This window comes from Bactrocera neohumeralis, chromosome 4, assembly GCF_024586455.1.
Source record: "Bactrocera neohumeralis isolate Rockhampton chromosome 4, APGP_CSIRO_Bneo_wtdbg2-racon-allhic-juicebox.fasta_v2, whole genome shotgun sequence".
NCBI classification, from domain to species: Eukaryota; Metazoa; Arthropoda; class Insecta; order Diptera; family Tephritidae; genus Bactrocera; species Bactrocera neohumeralis.
In genome coordinates this window covers 22,473,186-22,492,016 of record NC_065921.1, presented here as the reverse complement: position 1 = coordinate 22,492,016, position 18,831 = coordinate 22,473,186, and the positions used below count along the sequence as shown (strand labels likewise).

At 35.8% G+C, this 18,831-nt stretch overlaps 1 protein-coding gene across 1 annotated transcript; it reads right to left on the bottom strand.

The window, feature by feature from the left end:
• Positions 1-9,541: 9,541 nt before the first annotated feature.
• On the bottom strand, positions 9,542-18,438 carry LOC126756465 (uncharacterized). The gene is made up of 3 exons (XM_050469534.1): positions 16,797-18,438; positions 12,388-12,692; positions 9,542-9,946 (listed from the first exon to the last, which is right to left on the bottom strand). Exons 1-3 carry the CDS (start codon positions 17,824-17,826, stop codon positions 9,836-9,838), a joined length of 1,446 nt encoding a protein of 481 aa, XP_050325491.1. The 5' UTR covers positions 17,827-18,438; the 3' UTR covers positions 9,542-9,835.
• Between the last annotated feature and the right edge of the window lie 393 nt (positions 18,439-18,831).

Sequence of the window (18,831 nt, the reverse complement as noted above, 5' to 3'; positions counted from 1 at the left end):
ATCTTTTCACATCTTACCTTAAAGTCAGTCATATCGAAAATTCCTCACTAGTTCCAACTTACTGATAGACGGTGTATAAGGAATCAGTACAGATTGTGGACTGACTACATAAGTTCATATGGTGAAATAATATATTACTTAATAACTTTATTATTCTTTGGTGGATCGGTTATAAAAATCTGCATTTGGCAATGGAGAAATATATTTTGAAAGTTCTTATTTAAAGACAGAAGTTTCGACATCTTATTTAAGTTACTTCCTTTGGAATGTTATTGACAGAAAAATGCAATAATTTGGCATTATTAGTGGAATGATTTTTGGAAAATTATTTATGTTTTTTCCTTTTCGCTTATAACATTTCGTGGTCTCTATCATTTTCGGTTGCACGTTAGTATTAACGAGATTCAATAACTTTTCTATCAAGGATGTTTCAATGAGGACTTGAAATTAAATTTTCCGTATTATTATATGAGAGGTTTTATAATTTTACTGTGGGTAGTCATTCAAATATCACTATTAAGTTGAGTTAGTTTTGCGCCACTTACTTTAACATATACATATATACGTGACCTTGTCTACGAAAAGGGGGCTAACGTGCGAAAACTAGTTTTCTGGGAAAAGCTGTTAAAAATAATCGTCAGTTTATCGATAAAGATAGTACCATCGGAACCTAAGCCCCCTTTTCGTGTTCAATAAACAATTACAAAAGCAAACCATAACAATTTTTTTTTGTGCGAGAAATTTCGACATTTGAAACTTATTCGGCGCAACTTAAAATAAGCAGACGGTTATTACAACAGATAATTTATGATCACATAAACCTGTTTCCGAAAAAAGTTCAAATAACGAACCGGTTAAGCGCTATAAATTTTTAACAATTCTATCTGCCTGGAATTTCGCCAAAAAAGTATTGAAATCACCGAAGTAGACAACAACTTCATAAATTGTTTGTTTATGCCTGATGAGACCCTTTTTTTATCTAAACGGAAACGAAAATAAGCATAATTGTCATATGTGTAGTTAAACAAATCCGGAAATAATCCACGACACGGATCTTCACACAGAACGCGTCACGGTGCGCAGTTTCATCAAGGTGGGATATACTTCGTTGAAGAAAAAGACGTAAAAGTGACTGTCAATGGGCATCGTTATTTAAATATTATTATTGGCATATTTAGGTACGTTCTAGAAAAATTCCACTTTCGTTGCGCCTTTTTTGTAAATTAATGACCCCATTATGGCCAACAAATGAGCACACCTGGTCAGCCATCAAGCAGCCGGTTCAATAAAATTGCACATTAAAATATTTGATTTAACAACTGAGCAGCCACCCGGGTGTCTCACCGAGTAAAGCAGAACCCTTTCGCTTTCGTAAGCAACTAATCTTTAGGAAGTTCGTTGCGCTTGAGCACCTTGGCATATGCTACATTTTTGTTTATAAAGCACCGCAATAATACACACACTATATGTGTGCATAGGTTTGTGTGTTTTCCTTGTTTTGTGGATATATGAGTATACTGTGTATATGATAACCAAGTCATTGAAAGTCATTCGCGTACAAATAAAGCGCAATTATTTACTGCCAATGAGATACTCTCACTTTACTTGCACTTGCACCGTTCTTTGCGCAAATAATTGCCCTCATGGGACAATCTTTTCGAAGTTTTTTTCCTTTTTACTTTCATAGTTGTTTATTTGGTTTGCGCTTCTTTCACTGATACTCTTTCTACTTTAATTTTGATACTGCCACTTTTATCTTTTTTTTGTTTTTGTAGATTTTTAAGATATTTACTTGTGTCAGCGTCAAAGTTTCGCCGCGCCACTTACCAGCGGCTCCAATGACATGTCGCAATTTCTGTGCCAAAAAGTTAAACATTTACTTTCTCCTCAAAGCGAATTAACCCGCACAATTTAGAATGAACTTTTCTTTTTTCTTGTTGCTTGTTGTTTTTGTTTTTGTATTTGTTTTGTATTTTATTTGCTGCTGTTTTGAGGTTGAAAAGTTTGCATCAGTGATTTATAGGGGTATTCATGGTTCAATCTCCATAACCGGCGTGCAACAGTTGCGCCTCAGCTGTTCGCCCAGCCGCTGGTGGTTGCTTGCCCGCTCGGGTTTGTTTGTTTGTTTGGTTGCTTGTCTCCACATATATTTTGGCAAACTTTTCATACCTTTGGGCAAACTTTGCTTTTAAGTGCGCACTTTTTCTTCTTCTCGAAGATGACTTCATTCCGCCTAAGTGGGCGCCTTATGTATGAGGGTCTGCATAGGCAAATCGAATTTTTGTGCCTCATCACTTCGTGAATGCCAACGCATCGACCGCATCTGCCTTTTGTTGCACACCATCGGCTATGCCGTTACCTGTTTGTACCTTGTATTGTGTGAAAATTGTTTTTAGAAAGTTCAATTCTCTGGGGTGTCATATTTTTACGCAAAGTATATCAGTGACTGCATTAATAAATTACTGTACATAATGTGTGTGTGTGTATGTGCATACATCCAGAAATGTATGCTACATACTAATACTATATACATATGTACATATATATATAATATAAATCTATTAGAATAGGTACCGCAAAGTGTAAGCTTTGCTGTGCTAAAATTATGCTTCATTGCACATTAAGATATATACCGATATTTAAACACAAAACCCCTTCTCTATACAAGCGTGAGGATAACAAACTTTAAATTATATCTTACATTTTTATCGAAACAGTACAAAAACAGCCACATGTACTATTCGCAACACCATCACCCATCTTGGGACCCAGCAAAGAAGAAAGTGAAGAAACTATAGTAGCCATAGCTTAGAGTGTACACGAAGATCGCGGAGAGTCGATTTGACGTCGTTAGCAGGCACTCTCTCTGATGTATGACACGTCTTGGCGCGTTTTACGTCGAGAATTGAAAGCGTACAAAATACCAAATCCACTGGACCTTCCCCTTTGAAAAGTACCAAGAAGATCCGACGTTTTCCCGCCAAATTTTGCTCAGCGATGAGACCCATTTCTGGCTCAATGGGTATGTGAACAAGCAAAATTACCGCATTTGGAGCCAAGAGCAACCTGAAGAGATTCAACTGCTGCCATTTTATCCAGGAAAAAAAAGGGTTTTGTGTGGTTTGTGGCCCGGTGGAATCATCAGTCCATATTTTTCAAAAATGATGCCATTAAATTTGAAGTTTCTAATATAACTTATCTGATAAAAGTTCTTAATAAAAGCACTTAATATCCATCGTTTAGTTTGTATGCCACCTACATGCTATAGTGGTCCGATATAGGTGATCTAATCAATAACCAACTTAGCCCATTTGATGATATAATATGTTCATATGTAGAACAATAATTACGAATAATGTTAACGAAAAAAAAATCGCAAATCGTATTCAACTCATACAGATATTAAGGTATGGTAAAATTAAATTAACAATCTGACTCACCCATTAATGCGTTGGCGCAGCGACTTCAACTGTTTTTTTAACAATGTATGTATGTAAGCCTGATTCGTTATATTTTTAAATTATTGAATGTAACAATAAAGCAAACCAAAAAATCACCATTTAATGCGTACAATCAATTAAAACTTTTCCCTTGACTGATGTAAGCCTACATACATATGTACATACATATATGTATGTTTATTTAAACATTTAAGAATTATAGTAAATGTAAGTAACTATAGTATAACTGAACAAAAATTTCTTTATAAAAATATAGCTTTTGCTTATAAAGCCAACATAGAAAAAATTAAAATTCAACATTAGGCCGAATAGTTATTTTTATATTGAAATACTTTTCTTGGTATGCGCAAATTTTTAAAGACATTTTTGCGAGCCTTGAATTTTTAACATTTATATCTGCAAAATTTTTCATATTGTCTCTACGTGTCCACTATTTATTTGAATGTTTGCACGAAAAAATTGTTAAATATACATTTTGGGTGAATTGACTTATATATATATGTATGTATGTATCAAAAAAAAAGTCAAGTGAGAACAGAATATTATTCATTTGACTCACCCTTTAATTCATTCGCGCAGCTACTGCTCTGCAAGTAGATAAGTAAATACACCTGTATCGATACTCGCTCCCACTAAGCTCTCACTGCTCTCATTCTCCCGGCCATTTCGTGTAACTGAAGGAAGCAGCGCAGCTAACAAAATGTGTATGCATTGTTTTTTGCACTTCTAAAACACTTTACACTGATAAACACATTTTAAAAAGAAAACCTTGCATTTTTTTACTGATATTTATAATTAGAGTTCTTTTTAACTCTTTTCCACACAATATAAAAATATTAGTAATATGACACTACATAGAAATCCACTCAAACCCGGTCACAATTAAAATAGGACTGAACAAACTTTCTAAGAACAGCTGTTAGAGGAAATTATTCTTTCTATTAACTGGAAGTGGGCATCTTAATGAACTTGGCGAAATAGTTAGGCAGCTTTTTTGTATGCAGAAAACCAACGCTAAAAAGTATGCAATAAAAATCATTACATAATGGAGCTTACAAAAATATATGTATGTAATGTATATAGAAATTTGCCTAAATAAGGGGAAATAGATACAGTTGCATTTCCCAAGTTAAGGTCAGCGGTATGAACTATGTATATAAAGCTAGTTGTCTAAAATGCAAAACAACAAGTACAAGCAAACATACAACTACTTGTATATAGTTTACTTTGAAGAAAAGACTAAACTTTCTTAAAAGGAAAGTTTATTGTTTTTAGGACTTACTTGCTTAGAAGTCCATCAGCTGTTCGAAGACGCACATGTGAGACTATAGAATTTTTACTTGAAAGAATGCGCAACTGGCCATCATAAATAAGGGAAATAACAGATTTCTGACCAAGTACTCTATACCAATATACATATGTAAATAAATGTATGTCAAATAATGATGAGTTCTCAGTTATTACATGAAGAGGTTCCCAAACGAGATATGGCAGGCTTGCCAAAACTCGACCAACAATGTCTGCTGTATAGATGCGAGACGAATTAAATTTAGTGTGCGTTGTTCATAATGTGAGAAGAATAGGTTTACGAGATCATAATTTGTATGCTTTTAAAAAAAAATTAATTAGCACGAAGTCTTGAATTTGGACAGAAACACATTCCTAGGACCGAAGAGTTGAAAATTATTCTTTATGGCGAAAAAGACTCCTGAGAGTTTGTGTGTCGTTCTCCTAATATAAAGCATGACACACGATTCAGCATAATACGTAAGTGTATGGTAATATTCCTCGTACAGAGGCGTTGGTTCAATCCATCGAATTAAGGTCATGATGGCTCATCATATGTCAATATACTGAAAAATGTTATGCTACCATATGCAGAAATTGACATGCCGCTAAAATGGGTATTCCACCAGGACAATGACACCGGTATGATTTCGAGTCAATTGAATTGAGATTGTGGACTAGCCAGCTCGATTTCTTGATCTCAATCCCATTGAAACCCTTTAGTCCTATTTAAAGAAATATACAACTCGAAAACTACAAGGAGCTGTGTTTAAGCGTACATGGCGAACTACATCTCAGAACAGGTGCGAGGCACCTGTGGACTCTATGAAGAAACGTTGTATAGTTGTGACTAAAATTGAAAGACATACCAACAATTACTAAGTATAGGTTTAGACAGAACTGCAAAAACATTTTTTAAAGATTAGCTTTCGTCTACTTATGTAAAATTTGTTTAATGATCCGCTTAATTTCCATGTCAAATAAAACAGCTTCACACAGGCAGTGTATAAAACATACTTAAAACTTTATAAATGATAGTGCATCGCAGTTGTTGGAATATTTTAAATGAAATATGTAATGTTTGCTGATACTTATTTGGTAAATTCATGTTTAACTAATTCCCCTTATTTTTGCAAATTTCTATATACATATGTATGTACATATATTTTTGCAAACTCCACCATGTAATCATTTTTATTGCATACTTTTTAGCGTTGGTTTTCTGCATATAAAAAAGCTGCCTAACTATTTCGCCAAGTTCATTAAGATGCCCACTTCCAGTTAATAGAAAGAATAATTTCCTCTAACAGCTGTTCTTAGAAAGTTTGTTCAGTCCTATTTTAATTGTGACCGGGTTTGAGTGGATTTCCATGTAGTGTCATATTAGTAATATTTATATTGTGTGGAAAAGAGTTAAAAAGATTCTAATTTATAAATATCAGTGAATAAGTGCAAGGTTTTCTATTTAAAATGTGTTTATCGAGTGTAAAGTGTTTTAGAAGTGCAAAAAACAATGCATACACATTTCGTTAGCTGCGCTGCTTCCTTCAGTTACACGAAATGGCCGGGAGAATGAGAGCAATGAGAGTTTGGAAAGAGCGAATATCGTTATAATTTGTATTTACATATCTACTTGTCCCGCAGTAGCTGCGCGAACGATTTAAAGGGTGAGTCAAATGAATAATATTATGTTTTCACTTAATTATTATATGATAATATATACAACTATGTTCGAAATAATAGCAGTGGCATAACTAAGAATTCAAATGAAGCAAAAAAATCGTGTAATTGATTTTTATTATTGGTTATTATTATTGAATTTAATTCGCTCATATTCAAGCTTAAGGGGTCAGTAAGGTAATCTTTTTTCAAATTTTTTTTTGCATTTTCTGTTCCCTTATACCCTTAGAACTAATGTAGAAACCCTCTTTTCCATTGGAAAGTTTCGAAAACGGCCCAAAAATAATAATACCGCCCGACGGTTGGAGAGCTCGTAGTGCACACCTCAAACTTTAAACGCGTTTTTCTCAAAACACATTTTTTAAACTGGCACACATGATTCCGGTCGAACTACTCAACCGATTTGCTTAATTTTTTTTTAATGTTCACAAAACGCTTGGCTCTCGTCCTATGATTTTTGTAATTTATTGACAATGTTATGACAAAATTTATGTAAAAAACATGGAAAAAAATTAACAAAAAAAACGTTAATTACTTTTTTATTTATCAACTTTTTTTTAAGATTGTAGTAGGAACGATAACCATTTACGTACTTTTTGAGAATAAATTGCGTTTTTGTGTTTCAGAAGATCCAAACATGAGAAATCGTGTCCGCCAGTGAAAAAAACCCATCTCATTCACCCAGCCATTTTTTCGACAGATATCACCAAAAAATTCCGAAAAAATTTTTTTATACACTCCACTATATACATACCTCATAATATGTAAAAAAAAAAGTTCTATTGTAGAATAAAAATTTCTTAGAAAAAAAAATGTCAAAAAACAGGCCAGATTACCCTACTGACCCGTTAAAAGAAATATGATTTCTTTAAAAAATAACATAAAGTTCTTCTTTAAATAAATAAAAAGGTTTGCAAATTAAAATTTCAGCTGTGATTAGTAGTAGCAGTATTGAGGATTTTACATCAAAAATCAATTAATTCATTATAATAATATAAAATAAAGTTTAAACAATTAGTATTTCGTTGAATGACCGTTGTTGGATTACACAGCTGCGCATCTCCTAGGCATGGAGTCCACCAAACGCTTCCATTTCTCGAGAGGAATGACCTTCCACGCCTGCTTCGCAGCACTCCGTAATTTCTTCGTATTTGACGAATTCTATTTCCCTACAGCTTCTTTGACCTCTGCCCAAAGATTCTGAATTGGATTAAGGTCCGGTGACTGAGCCGGCCAACCCATAACCTCAACTCCATTTAGAGCAAACCAATTTTTTGCCAACCTGCTGGTATGTTTGGGGTCGTTATCTTGTTGATAGACCCATTTCAACGGCATTTTCCTAATATAATCTAATTTTTTTTTTGGGTCAAGATATTATAAATATCATTAAAGGCTTGCCACTATAACAGCTACAAGTCATATATTTATACCATGTACAGTTTATTAAGACCTCATAAAATGTGTATATAACTAAATGATCAGTGTGACTAACTGAGTCGATTTAGCCATGTCCGTCTGTGGATTTGTGATATTGATTTGAAATTTTGCAACCGCTATTATCACCACGAGATTTGTACAGATTATTATCTAAGATAACGCTATGATCTTCTCACATTTTGGCGATATGTCTTCGGCGTAATGATTTATTTAGTTCAAAAGAACCAAGATTTTAAATTTATTTCCAGACAGGAGACAAGAACTGCTTATGGGTCTGGTAGTGAACGAGGGCAAAACGAAATATAATTTTTTTATGATTTTGAATCCTTTAATTAGTTAATTTAATCTTTTTTTATATGTTATGTCTATTTAATCTTAATAATTCATATAATTATATCAGTCCAAGTCAATGAATACCTTAATACCAAATACACTAAATTATTTAAATTATCAAAATTAGTGAGGATTTTTGTTCCAGAAAATAAGAAAAGGGTTACCCTTTTGAGGATGGAGCCGTGTGTAGAACTTCACGCAAGTGAGTGAAGAAAGTTCTCTGAGCGCCATTCACTTGGGAGTGGCCAGAAACGATTTCTTACATATGGCTCAAGCAGCACTTAGGTAATATGTTTATTGTTCTGAAAAATTAGTGTCAATTCTATTTCTTTACTATTGAGGACACATGCACTAATTTTTGTTACAAAATCAACCAGATCTGTCCTATATGTAACAAATGGACTCATTGTATCCATTTGTAATGACCCAAACCTGGTCTACGAAAAGGGAGTAACGTGAGAAAATATGAAATCGCAACATATATCGTTAACTCATTAATTGTTCTCCTTTTTTTTGACACCTAAGCCCCCTTTCCGTAGACCAGGTCACATATAGTAAAATTTGTTATAAATATACCTAAAGGATTAAGGATTATTTTAATATTTCAACATTTTAAGAGTGTATACAAATTTTCTAAATACATTTCATAAAATAAAAATATTTGCTATTTGGAGCAATATACATTTATACGCACATATACATACATACATATGTATAATTCATAAATATCCAAATGGTGAAGCCAATTTGCCAAAATGCTGCCACTTAAACCATCCCCAATCACTGACCAGACAATAAAACAAATACCGGCAAATATTAGCTACTTTGCCTAATTTGACTGCCATAAAAGTGTAATCAGACGTAAAGAATTATTGCAGAAAGCAAAAACCCAACAATGTATTCGGTACGGATGCCGTCTTTTGCCGGCCTCTACAATGCCCACAACGCTGAGTAGGCAGCTTAAACGAACACAACTTCGCTCATCTTGTTAATATTTTACAAATCGTTTTAGAACTCCTTCTCCTCCGTTTCTTCTTGCCATTATTATATTATTGCTTTACAAAATTGCACTTTTGTTTGTTGGATTTGTATGGCGAGAGACACAAAAAAGGCATTCGCTAAATTTTCTCTGCTTGTTATTATTTCCTGCCCTTATTACAACCCTGTTACACACTTCTTTTTAAGCTTATTCACTGTCAAAAAACATAATATCTCCACAAATTGTTGTTATGATTTTCTAGTATTTATAGCCGCTATATGTACATTTCGTATTAACCTGCATGTCTGAAATCTTTGAAAGGCAATAAAAAGAGTTAAATAAATAATGAGAGTGTACAGGAGAATATTAGTAAACAAGAAAAGCTTTTATTATATCATATTATACAGCATTCTTTCCAGTTCTTCATGCGTTACTTTGCTTCTTTGCTTTTATGCTTTCAACTCTAATCCTTTTCTTTGTTTCTGCTATCTATGTTTTGTCAAAAGCATTTAATTCCACTCCTTATCCAACTCCGTTATTCCAACCAGTCTGCTCTCTCTCCTTCTCGTAATGTATCGCCTAACCATTCTCTCCACCCAGCATTGGTATCTTTGGTGTGTTCCTTAATGCTTACTTTCGGACTACTGGGTGCGTTGTACTAAGAGAAGCCTCCGAGAAAGAAATACGCCTTAAGCGAGTCCACAATACGCGTTATGTAGATACCGTTGTTGTGCAGAGTGAAGATCAGATTTCTCAATGACATCGATTGCTTTAAGAAAATTAGAAAAAAATAGAATTTGGGGATTAAAAAATATTTTTAAAATAATTAAGTTTTTCGTACAGCTCGATCTACTAATAAATATTATTTAATAGAGGTTTCAATGCACCAAATTCTATATGAATGCCTCTCTAAGCGGTTACATCCGTTTCCTCATAGAAAAATTGTATATTAGTAGCTTTAGTCATACAGTTTTTACGTATATTTAGTTCAGAAAAGAATATCTTTAGTGTAACTATAGTCGATTTTAACACCAATAGTGAGTATAGATTTATGATCAACACAGCAGAAGATACACAGGCGTTAATGAAATAAAATTCTCTTGGCTTCTGGCTATGAGTACAGAGTTTTGTGTCGGCCCTCTGAAGGCCGCATTGAAGTTGTAAAAGGCTCAAGTTTTAAAGGTTGGAGTGGGCACTATATGGGTATTCCCTGATCCCAAACAAGTTTTTTTTTTAGAAAAAAAAAAGTTTTCCACACTTTATTGAGTAACTTTAAAAAACAATGCTATTTTTATTTATAGTGCTTTCCTGAGCTCTTATTCTAAATAATAGCGTCCAGTATCAGAAACCCAAACTTAAGAAACAGTCAACTTTTTTTATATTAAAGCCATTCACATAAAAGTCAAACAACAATTAAACCGATCCCATAGTATCTAGAAATGTTCTAGAGGCTCACTTTATTGGGTATCTTTAAAAAATAATGCTATTTAAGGATAGTGCTTTTCTGAATCTAACATATTATTCTAATATCGTCCAGTATCAGAAACCCAAACTTAAGAAACAGTCAACTTTTTTGGTATTATAGGCATCGAACAATACGGACTAACGTCATTTTGAAACTTGTATAGATAGCCGTGTTGAAGTCTTGTATGACTTCGTTCGAACAATATTTGACAGACGTCAGCCAGCTTAATATTTGGGTAAGAAAACCAGGTCCCCATGTTCTCTAGTTATCCACGTATGGATGTCAGGTATAAATCTGTGGGTCCACTGATCTTTGGTTGATGTTTGCCATCTTTGCTGCCATATAATTATCCTCTTCTTTCTCTTCTCTCTTATTTTGATTTCAATAATTGGACTGAATTCGTCTCCCTAGATGTCTATGGGTGGCATACGAGTACTACTAGCTAGTACTTCAGCTGCTTCGCTGGATATGGTTCGGAAAGCACTTGGTCTGGCATACGCTTTTATGTCTATATTTTATTTGATGTTTTTGACGAGTGCTCCTTGAATTCAGTTTGGAGTCCAATACTCGTACTACCACAAAATACTTCAACTGTGGCTGTGAAGTAATCGCACACTCCCCTATAGTGAGAATTAATTTTTCCCCAATTTTCCTTGTGCTTATGACCAATAGTTCTGTTTTGTACTCAGCCAGTTACAAACTCATGGAAGAAAATCCTTTGGAGGTGATCAAGTTGTTTAGCTACTGCTAGATTAATACCAATATTAAGCCAAATCAGTTAGGAACCGTTTCGAAAACAACTTAATAAAGCAATTTCGTCAAACTCACGACTGTTTCACTACGAAGCCATTAATACTTAGTATAGAGTATAATGGAAGCATATACGAGTAAGCAGAGTTGTATGATGCCGTTATGCATAATATTCACATTTCATATTCACAATATTGATATTAAGAACTATAAAATATTTTGGTCACGTTTCCAGCTCAATTGCCAATTAGAAAAATTCCAATTCACTTTAAAATACCTACAAAGCTGCTGAACAACAACAAAGTATAATGAAAAGGTGCGTGTATACAGAGTAGTATTTTGAAAGGAGCCCGCGAAAGGACGAATATCCACAGCGGAAACCGCCAGGCAAACAACCGAAACGGAAGCTGATTTGTAAACTTATACAAGTGACGAACGGCAGGAGGCAAGAAGCTGGCCTTCACGCGCAATAAAAACGGCAGAGAATATTAAGCGAACACATAGAAATTCGATAGAAATATAAGGAAATAAAAATAAAAAAACTCTATAAACGAAAGTTGTGAAAAAGGTGAAAAACTGTTTGAGCCTTCAGGAGCGGAAAAAAATTCACGCATCAAATATTTTGATCACGTTTCGCCGTCAAATTATTACCAAGAATTGTAAGTGTATGTGTGTGTGTCGGTGAAGGCGTGTTTTGAGCGACAAAGAAAAATACAATATTGTTTAAATTTCTTGCGGACGTGCGCGCGCCGAACTATTCAAAACAATTTGGAGTGAAAAAATGAAACAAAAAGGCACACCAAAAGCATTCAGCCCGAAGAAAGGTGCCATAAAACGTCAGCCCGCGTACCAGGAAAGTGGGCTGTGCTTCACGTAGTTCGAAAAAGAGTGTGAGTGAAAGCGCAAACTTCTCGATAATAATTTAGATCGATTATTTTGACTCCCTAAACACAATTTTTGTTTTCTCTATATATTATGTCATTGTCTGAACTTACCTCCATTTTGCTGAGTATCTGCGCGAAGGCCGGTCGTTGTATATTATTCACAAATTTTCTAAACTTATCATCCGATTCGAGCTTATCGAAGAAAGTAGCGAGTATTTGATCCTGTGGCAAGATTTCCAAAATACTATCGACTAGACCATGCAAACCGTTGAGCTGTTCAGCTTTCTGCGTTATGGGTTCATCGAAATTTGAAAGTGCTGTGGGTGCTTTAGTTGAGGTGAATGACAGTGCTTCGTCAAAGACGATTGCTGGCGATGTTGTGGTTGCTGATGCATGTTGTTCCATGCGAGAAATTTCTGAAAAGTATGAAGAAAATATTGTTTGCTGAGTACATTGTTTGTCAGGAGACTTCTGTTTTTCTTGTTTTATAATTGTACAAGTATAATTATCAAAAGAAGAGTTCTGTTTTCCTAAATGGTTTTCTGAAACAAAATGGTGTAAATCGAGTTAAAGCTCTATGACTCTACACCAATCGCTATAGAAGAGCTTCTGTGTTCGAACTTATAAATTAGCAGTAAGGAAGGAAGTTTTAAGTTATTTTCACCTCATCTTCTTTGATATAGCTTCTGCAGATGGCGACTGGTAAGATTCCTGGCCTAATGTGGGACGCCAATAGAGCAACGGCCTGTTAAAAGCCCCAAAACTAGGGAAAAAATAGCCTTATTGAGGGCAACTTCCCGCTCCCATACTACAGATAGTAGTTCCAGGTTTCTAGCTCGTCAGCTTTGTAATTTCCTGCGATTTATGCTATGGCTCTGCACCGGACTATTGATAGCGAGTTTAGGTACTCCCCGACCAACCCTGAACGCACTGTAAATGACTTCAAGGCTAGTATCGCCGCTCTGCTATCTGAATTAATGGTCACTTCTCTGAAGGAGGCTGCACTCGGGAGTAGCAGATCTACTGCTAAATTTATGGTTGCAACCTCGGCTTGAAGGACACTGCAATAGTCAGGAAGTCTGAAGCTGGAGTTCATAGAGAGCTCTGGACATTAAATCCATCCACCAAACTTTCCCCCAAGCTTTGACTCATCCGTAAAGAAGCGTCTCTCCTTCAACGGATGATTAAACACAAACAGTTTTTCCTGGGACAGATTCTGATCATTACTTATGGGTATGTCTGAAAATTGTCAGTTTAAAGGTCGCTAAGAAAGTAGTCTCTTTTCAAACAAGCCTTGGAAATCGGAGATTTTCTACCGTCCAACTTTGAGACAAAAAATATGTCTAAATTAGTTAGTTTGTACCAACTTTTATGTTTATGGTTTGAAAGTAGGCCTTAAGTAATTTTGCAATATATCAACTGGTTCCGATTGGTTCAAAATTGCGCCGAAATAATGAAATGTCGAAACTATCACCACAACATGATCAACAGACTGAACTGCTCAAACAAAAGAAACTGTTGTAAATTTACCCAAGAAGGATTGATGTCCTGTAAAAAGATAAAACAGTTATTGGGCTCCTAATGTTCAAAAGAGGAACATTAACTTTCCACTAAGATATTGTATATACACGAACTACTCTCCCAGTATTTGATATATCGAACTGAATTTTTGCACAGATCATGTCCTCCTCATGAAGCTGCCCAGCAATATTGGAACGCAATGCAATACAAATTGACCGGTCGAACTTAAGTTCTTGTATGGAAATGTGGAATTTGACATATATTGTTGCACTTAACAATGCTATAATATCCGAATCGATCGGAATTCAGATCGTTCCACTATAGCATAAAAGTAGGTACCATTCTACTGATTGATTAAATTAAAAAGGAAATATTTTTTCCTATTTTATGCTATAAGAAATTCACCTGTGAAAAATATCACAGTTTTTCCTTGATTTGATCATAGATTGATTGAAGGAACTACTGGACATATTTAAGACCAGTGAAGCCTAATTTTTTCCATTTTCATCTTTTTTGCGTGGAAAACAAGTTCAAACTATAATTCGATCAACCTAAGTAGGTACTGCTATTTACTGGTATCGATACTTGTTTGACTTACTTTTCGTAAACAGTTTGTTCATATCATTGTGAAGAAGTGTAAAATTCTTTTGCACTTATGCTGTGAGCTATCAGAAACCTTAAGTTCGTATTTGAATTCGGAAAATATTACCAAGTCCTCCCAATATAGCCAAATATTCTTAGTCATCGGTTATGACAACATTTGTAATGAAAGCTTAGACTGAAATCAACAAATATGTGTTTTCTTCAACGTACATGCTTCTAAATATATTTGAAACACAACTTAAAGCAATCAGTTCAGATCATTTCCCAGCCAAATACACTAATTAGTCTATGACCTATAATATAATCTTTTCACACTTTCGCCCAAATAATACATGTTGTCATGAGTTCCTTCGCAAAATTTTTTTAAATTTGTCCTTGTGAGGAAGTGTTAGTTCTGTGTTTCCTATTCTCATTCTCAAACATTTCAACTGAGACGGAGAATAAGAAGCAAAAATTTTAATTACTAGTACTAAATTGTCCTAGTACAAACTCTCTTATCCTATAAAACTGAAACATTTAGTAAGCGGATCACACACACTCTGCCCGGACATATTACATATCATAGGTTCCTCATTTCAAATAAAGGTCTAGATTAGGTTAGGTTAATTAAATAGTCTGAGGCCACGAACAATCTCATTTGGACTGCTAGAGCCGCTTGTCCGTTGTGATGCCCAGAACTCCTAAAGACGGATCAAAACGAACATCCAACATCTGCAAAGCGCCTAAAGCTAGCCACAAAGTTATTGAGCTGGCTGGTATCTACTTCAGTCAATTCGCTGGTATAATAGAGAGTATGGCAACCGAGATGCTTCGATCTTATACTGGCAAAAGCTGGACAGTGAAGTAGAACTGAAACTTTGAAAAGTTGCGTCCTTCGAAATATTTAGCCTCAGCGCGCGAGATCTAAGGGGATAATATGGAGTTAGGATAACCTATCATTGCGGCCATGTGAACCTTGTTAAGAGCTGGTAGTTCAATGGATCTTTTTACGAGTTTATTCCCATCCTAATGAGTCTTGCGTAAGGCTGTCATTTTTAGCGATCTTACCGGGTTTACAGCTTCCGACAATCCGATCAGACACTCAGATAAGTGTAGTATGGAAATAGCTTGATGTCCCAGATAGCAAGGTCATTCCTTGACTAGCTTTGAGCTCACTGTCAGCGAGCTCAAGACCTCTATAGCAGATTTGCTATAGGAATAGATGCATTAATCGCCAAAATAAACCGCAATTCGTTCAAGTACACTTTCTGCTACTTTAATAGCTGTCACTTCTGATTGAAAGACACTTCAGTGGTCTGGAAGTATGAAACAAAAGTTGATTGAGAGCTCCCAGCCGTAGACTCCCATTCCAAGTTTCCCTTTAAGCTTCGATCTATCAGTGACTCCGCCCCATCCACTTTAAAGGTTTAAGTATAAGAAGTAAAGGAATGCGAATTTCCGAAACTCAAAAATCTTCCCTGAGGCAGAAAATTTAATATTCGCAATTCAGTTAGTATGTTGAATTAAAGTCTGGCATCGAACTTAAAGAATTATAGGAGAAATATTTCCGCTTCGAGGCCTTCAATTTGCTTAAAATCATTTTTGAAAGGGATTATACTTGAAATAAATATATATTGAGAAACACACAAGCGCACTGAAATTACAATTACAATAGCAAATACATATGCACATGCTGATTGGTAGGCGCAATAATAGTCCTACCCGTCTGGCTATTTTATCAAGTGCACGCTCGTACGCGTTTTGCGCTAAAATAATTCAGGTCATGACCGGATCACATTACAGTGCCACGAGCACACATAGCGGCTACATTGCATTGTTGTGCGCGCTGCAGACAGAAATCCACTCGAACGAGTGAAGCGAATGCATGTACGCGCAATTATATAAGTACCGTAACTGCAGTCAGACCCAGACCCAGACCCGTATATGAACGAGTGTATGCATTCTGGCTCAATGCGAACTGAGTACATGAACCATGACATTGAAAACAATTCAAATAAAACCATTGAAATGAGTACAGACGCGCGGTTATCGCATTGCGCTGAATGTCAGAGAGACGGACAAGGACTCTTGTGAACGCATATTACTTTTAGACAGTTAATCTACGTGATATACCTTTGGAAGGTTATGAAAATTATTTTTGCGAGCATTTAAAGCTCATAATTGAATATATAGAAGCTATGAAAACGACAGTGGCCCGCACGTGATGTCTGCTTTTAGGCGCTTAGCGTGCCATTGATAACTTAACTTTGAGCAGACGGTCAAAGCGCACACGTGAGCTGGATAAAAAGTGTTGTTTTAAAATTTTACGCAGACATTTTACAGAATTTCCGCACTTTTGTCTATTTGGGGATATCTTTAACCAAAATCATCAAAAAATTAGCCATACCCACACTCACCATTCACCACAAGCACCGCTGCATTGTTATGCTTAGCCGTCAGCTGGCGCTGCTGTTCCAACTCACTATTTCTGAAACCGAGCGCTGCCGAATCCTCCACGCTGCGCGCATTCACCTCCACCTTAGTCAAATTCGCAATGGCCGAGACAAATTTCAACACATCAAAGCCGCTCACATTTAGATATTGCAAAAAGGCGCCCACTTCCGGTGAGGCGACAATATGCTGACGCAGCGCAATAAAATCTGATCCGCTCAGGTAGGCGTAGGCGCGACGCACTTCCGCATCGTTATTATAATAATTGGTGGCAATCGATTTGACCTCTTCGCTCGGTATTAACGAAACGAAATCACTCATATCAATTGGCGGCACCGGTTGTGGCACAGTGTGCGGCCCATCGGCCAGACGCAGCAATACACCGTGAAAGAGCACGCTATCGGCAATAATTTCATCGGCTGCTGCCGCATTAACGGCATCCACGTCGGTGGTTTTGATATTGGGCGCGTGGCCCGCTTCATCCGCCGCATCGCTGTCGCTATCCGAACTGAACGGTTCCTGTTGGTAGGAACTGCCCAACGCTGTGGAATCGGACGGATCACCTATGGCGGGTGCAGCGGCGGCAGCGGAGACTATTGAATCTTCACGCGCCGCAGCTGAGGACAACAGTTCGCTTTGTTGTTGATAAGTCTCGTAGGGATGATTTGATTTGCGCTGCTGTTGTTGGTAATCGGTTTGTTTCGGTCTCGTCTCTAGCAGTATTAAATCATCCAATGTGTCCAACACTGACTCATTAGCCACATTAGTTGGTTGTTGTTCGTTGTCATTTATTGTTGTTGTACTGTTCTGACATAACTCATGGAGACCCTGTCGCGTGCAGCGCACAATTTCTTTCACAACAATCAGTTCGGTGCCGTCGGTGGTGTAGCCGCTGCTGGGTCGACAGTGCAACGCTTGAGGGCATAGGGTCAGTAGTAGGTGGAACAGTAAGCAAGTTGTGGTACCGCTGGCCCTTCGAGACGGTGGCGCAAACATTTTTGTTTTTGTGTGTTGTTTATTTGTTTTGAAAAAAAGTGTGTTTTGTGGATTTCCAGACCGGATTTACTTTTTCAGTTTATAGCAACTTTTATAGGTTAGGAAAGTTCAAAATTTGTTCATATACCCATTCTTTGTTAGAATTTTTTTTTTTTTTTTTTTTTTTAAATTAATCTTTTTTTCGTTTTTTGTCACTTTTTGTGAAAAAGTCCAAAAAATTTCACTTTTTCCCTTTTTTTATTTTCGTGCTTTTTTAAGAAATTCCACAATATATCTTTCAAACACTCCACTTATTTGTTTTCAATATTTTTTTTACTATTTGTTCACCTACAAAATCATTCACTCGAATATTTCAACTCCCCACAAAATATTTCTTCTTTTTTACTTTATTCTCTCCCTCTCATTGCAGAAATTTCACTCTAGGCAACACTTAATTCAAATAAAATATTAATTTGTCTTTTAAATTAAAAAAAAAATTAAATAATATTTTCTTCAATCTTTTATTCTTGTACTATTTTATTTAGCTTTTTATCCGCTCACTCGCTTTGAAGTCTTTTGCAACATCCGCTACTCGACCGCCACTCTCATTTGTTGCTGCTATGATACTGTCGCTTATTGTCAATTTCGTAGCCTTTCATCGTTGACTTCCACGCAGCGCTTCAATTTAAATTTATTACAACAATCATCATTTATTTAGTTAAATTTAATTTAGTTGCATAGTGAATTCACCATATAAGTAATACAATTTGTAATGAATGGAAAATGGCGCAATTGCCTTCCGGTTGTGACCGCTCTGAACTCGCAAACCGTTGATTATTTACTAAAAGTTTGCTTTGAGTTGTCTTTTATATATTAGATAACTGTGAAGAATATCTCACTGAAATTAGTTAAGGAAAATTTTTACATTACTTCAGCAGTTTTCCTTTATATTTATTTTTCCACTCAATATATTCATCGCCATATGGAAACCGAACCTAAATCCCAAAGAGAAATGATTGAGAATTT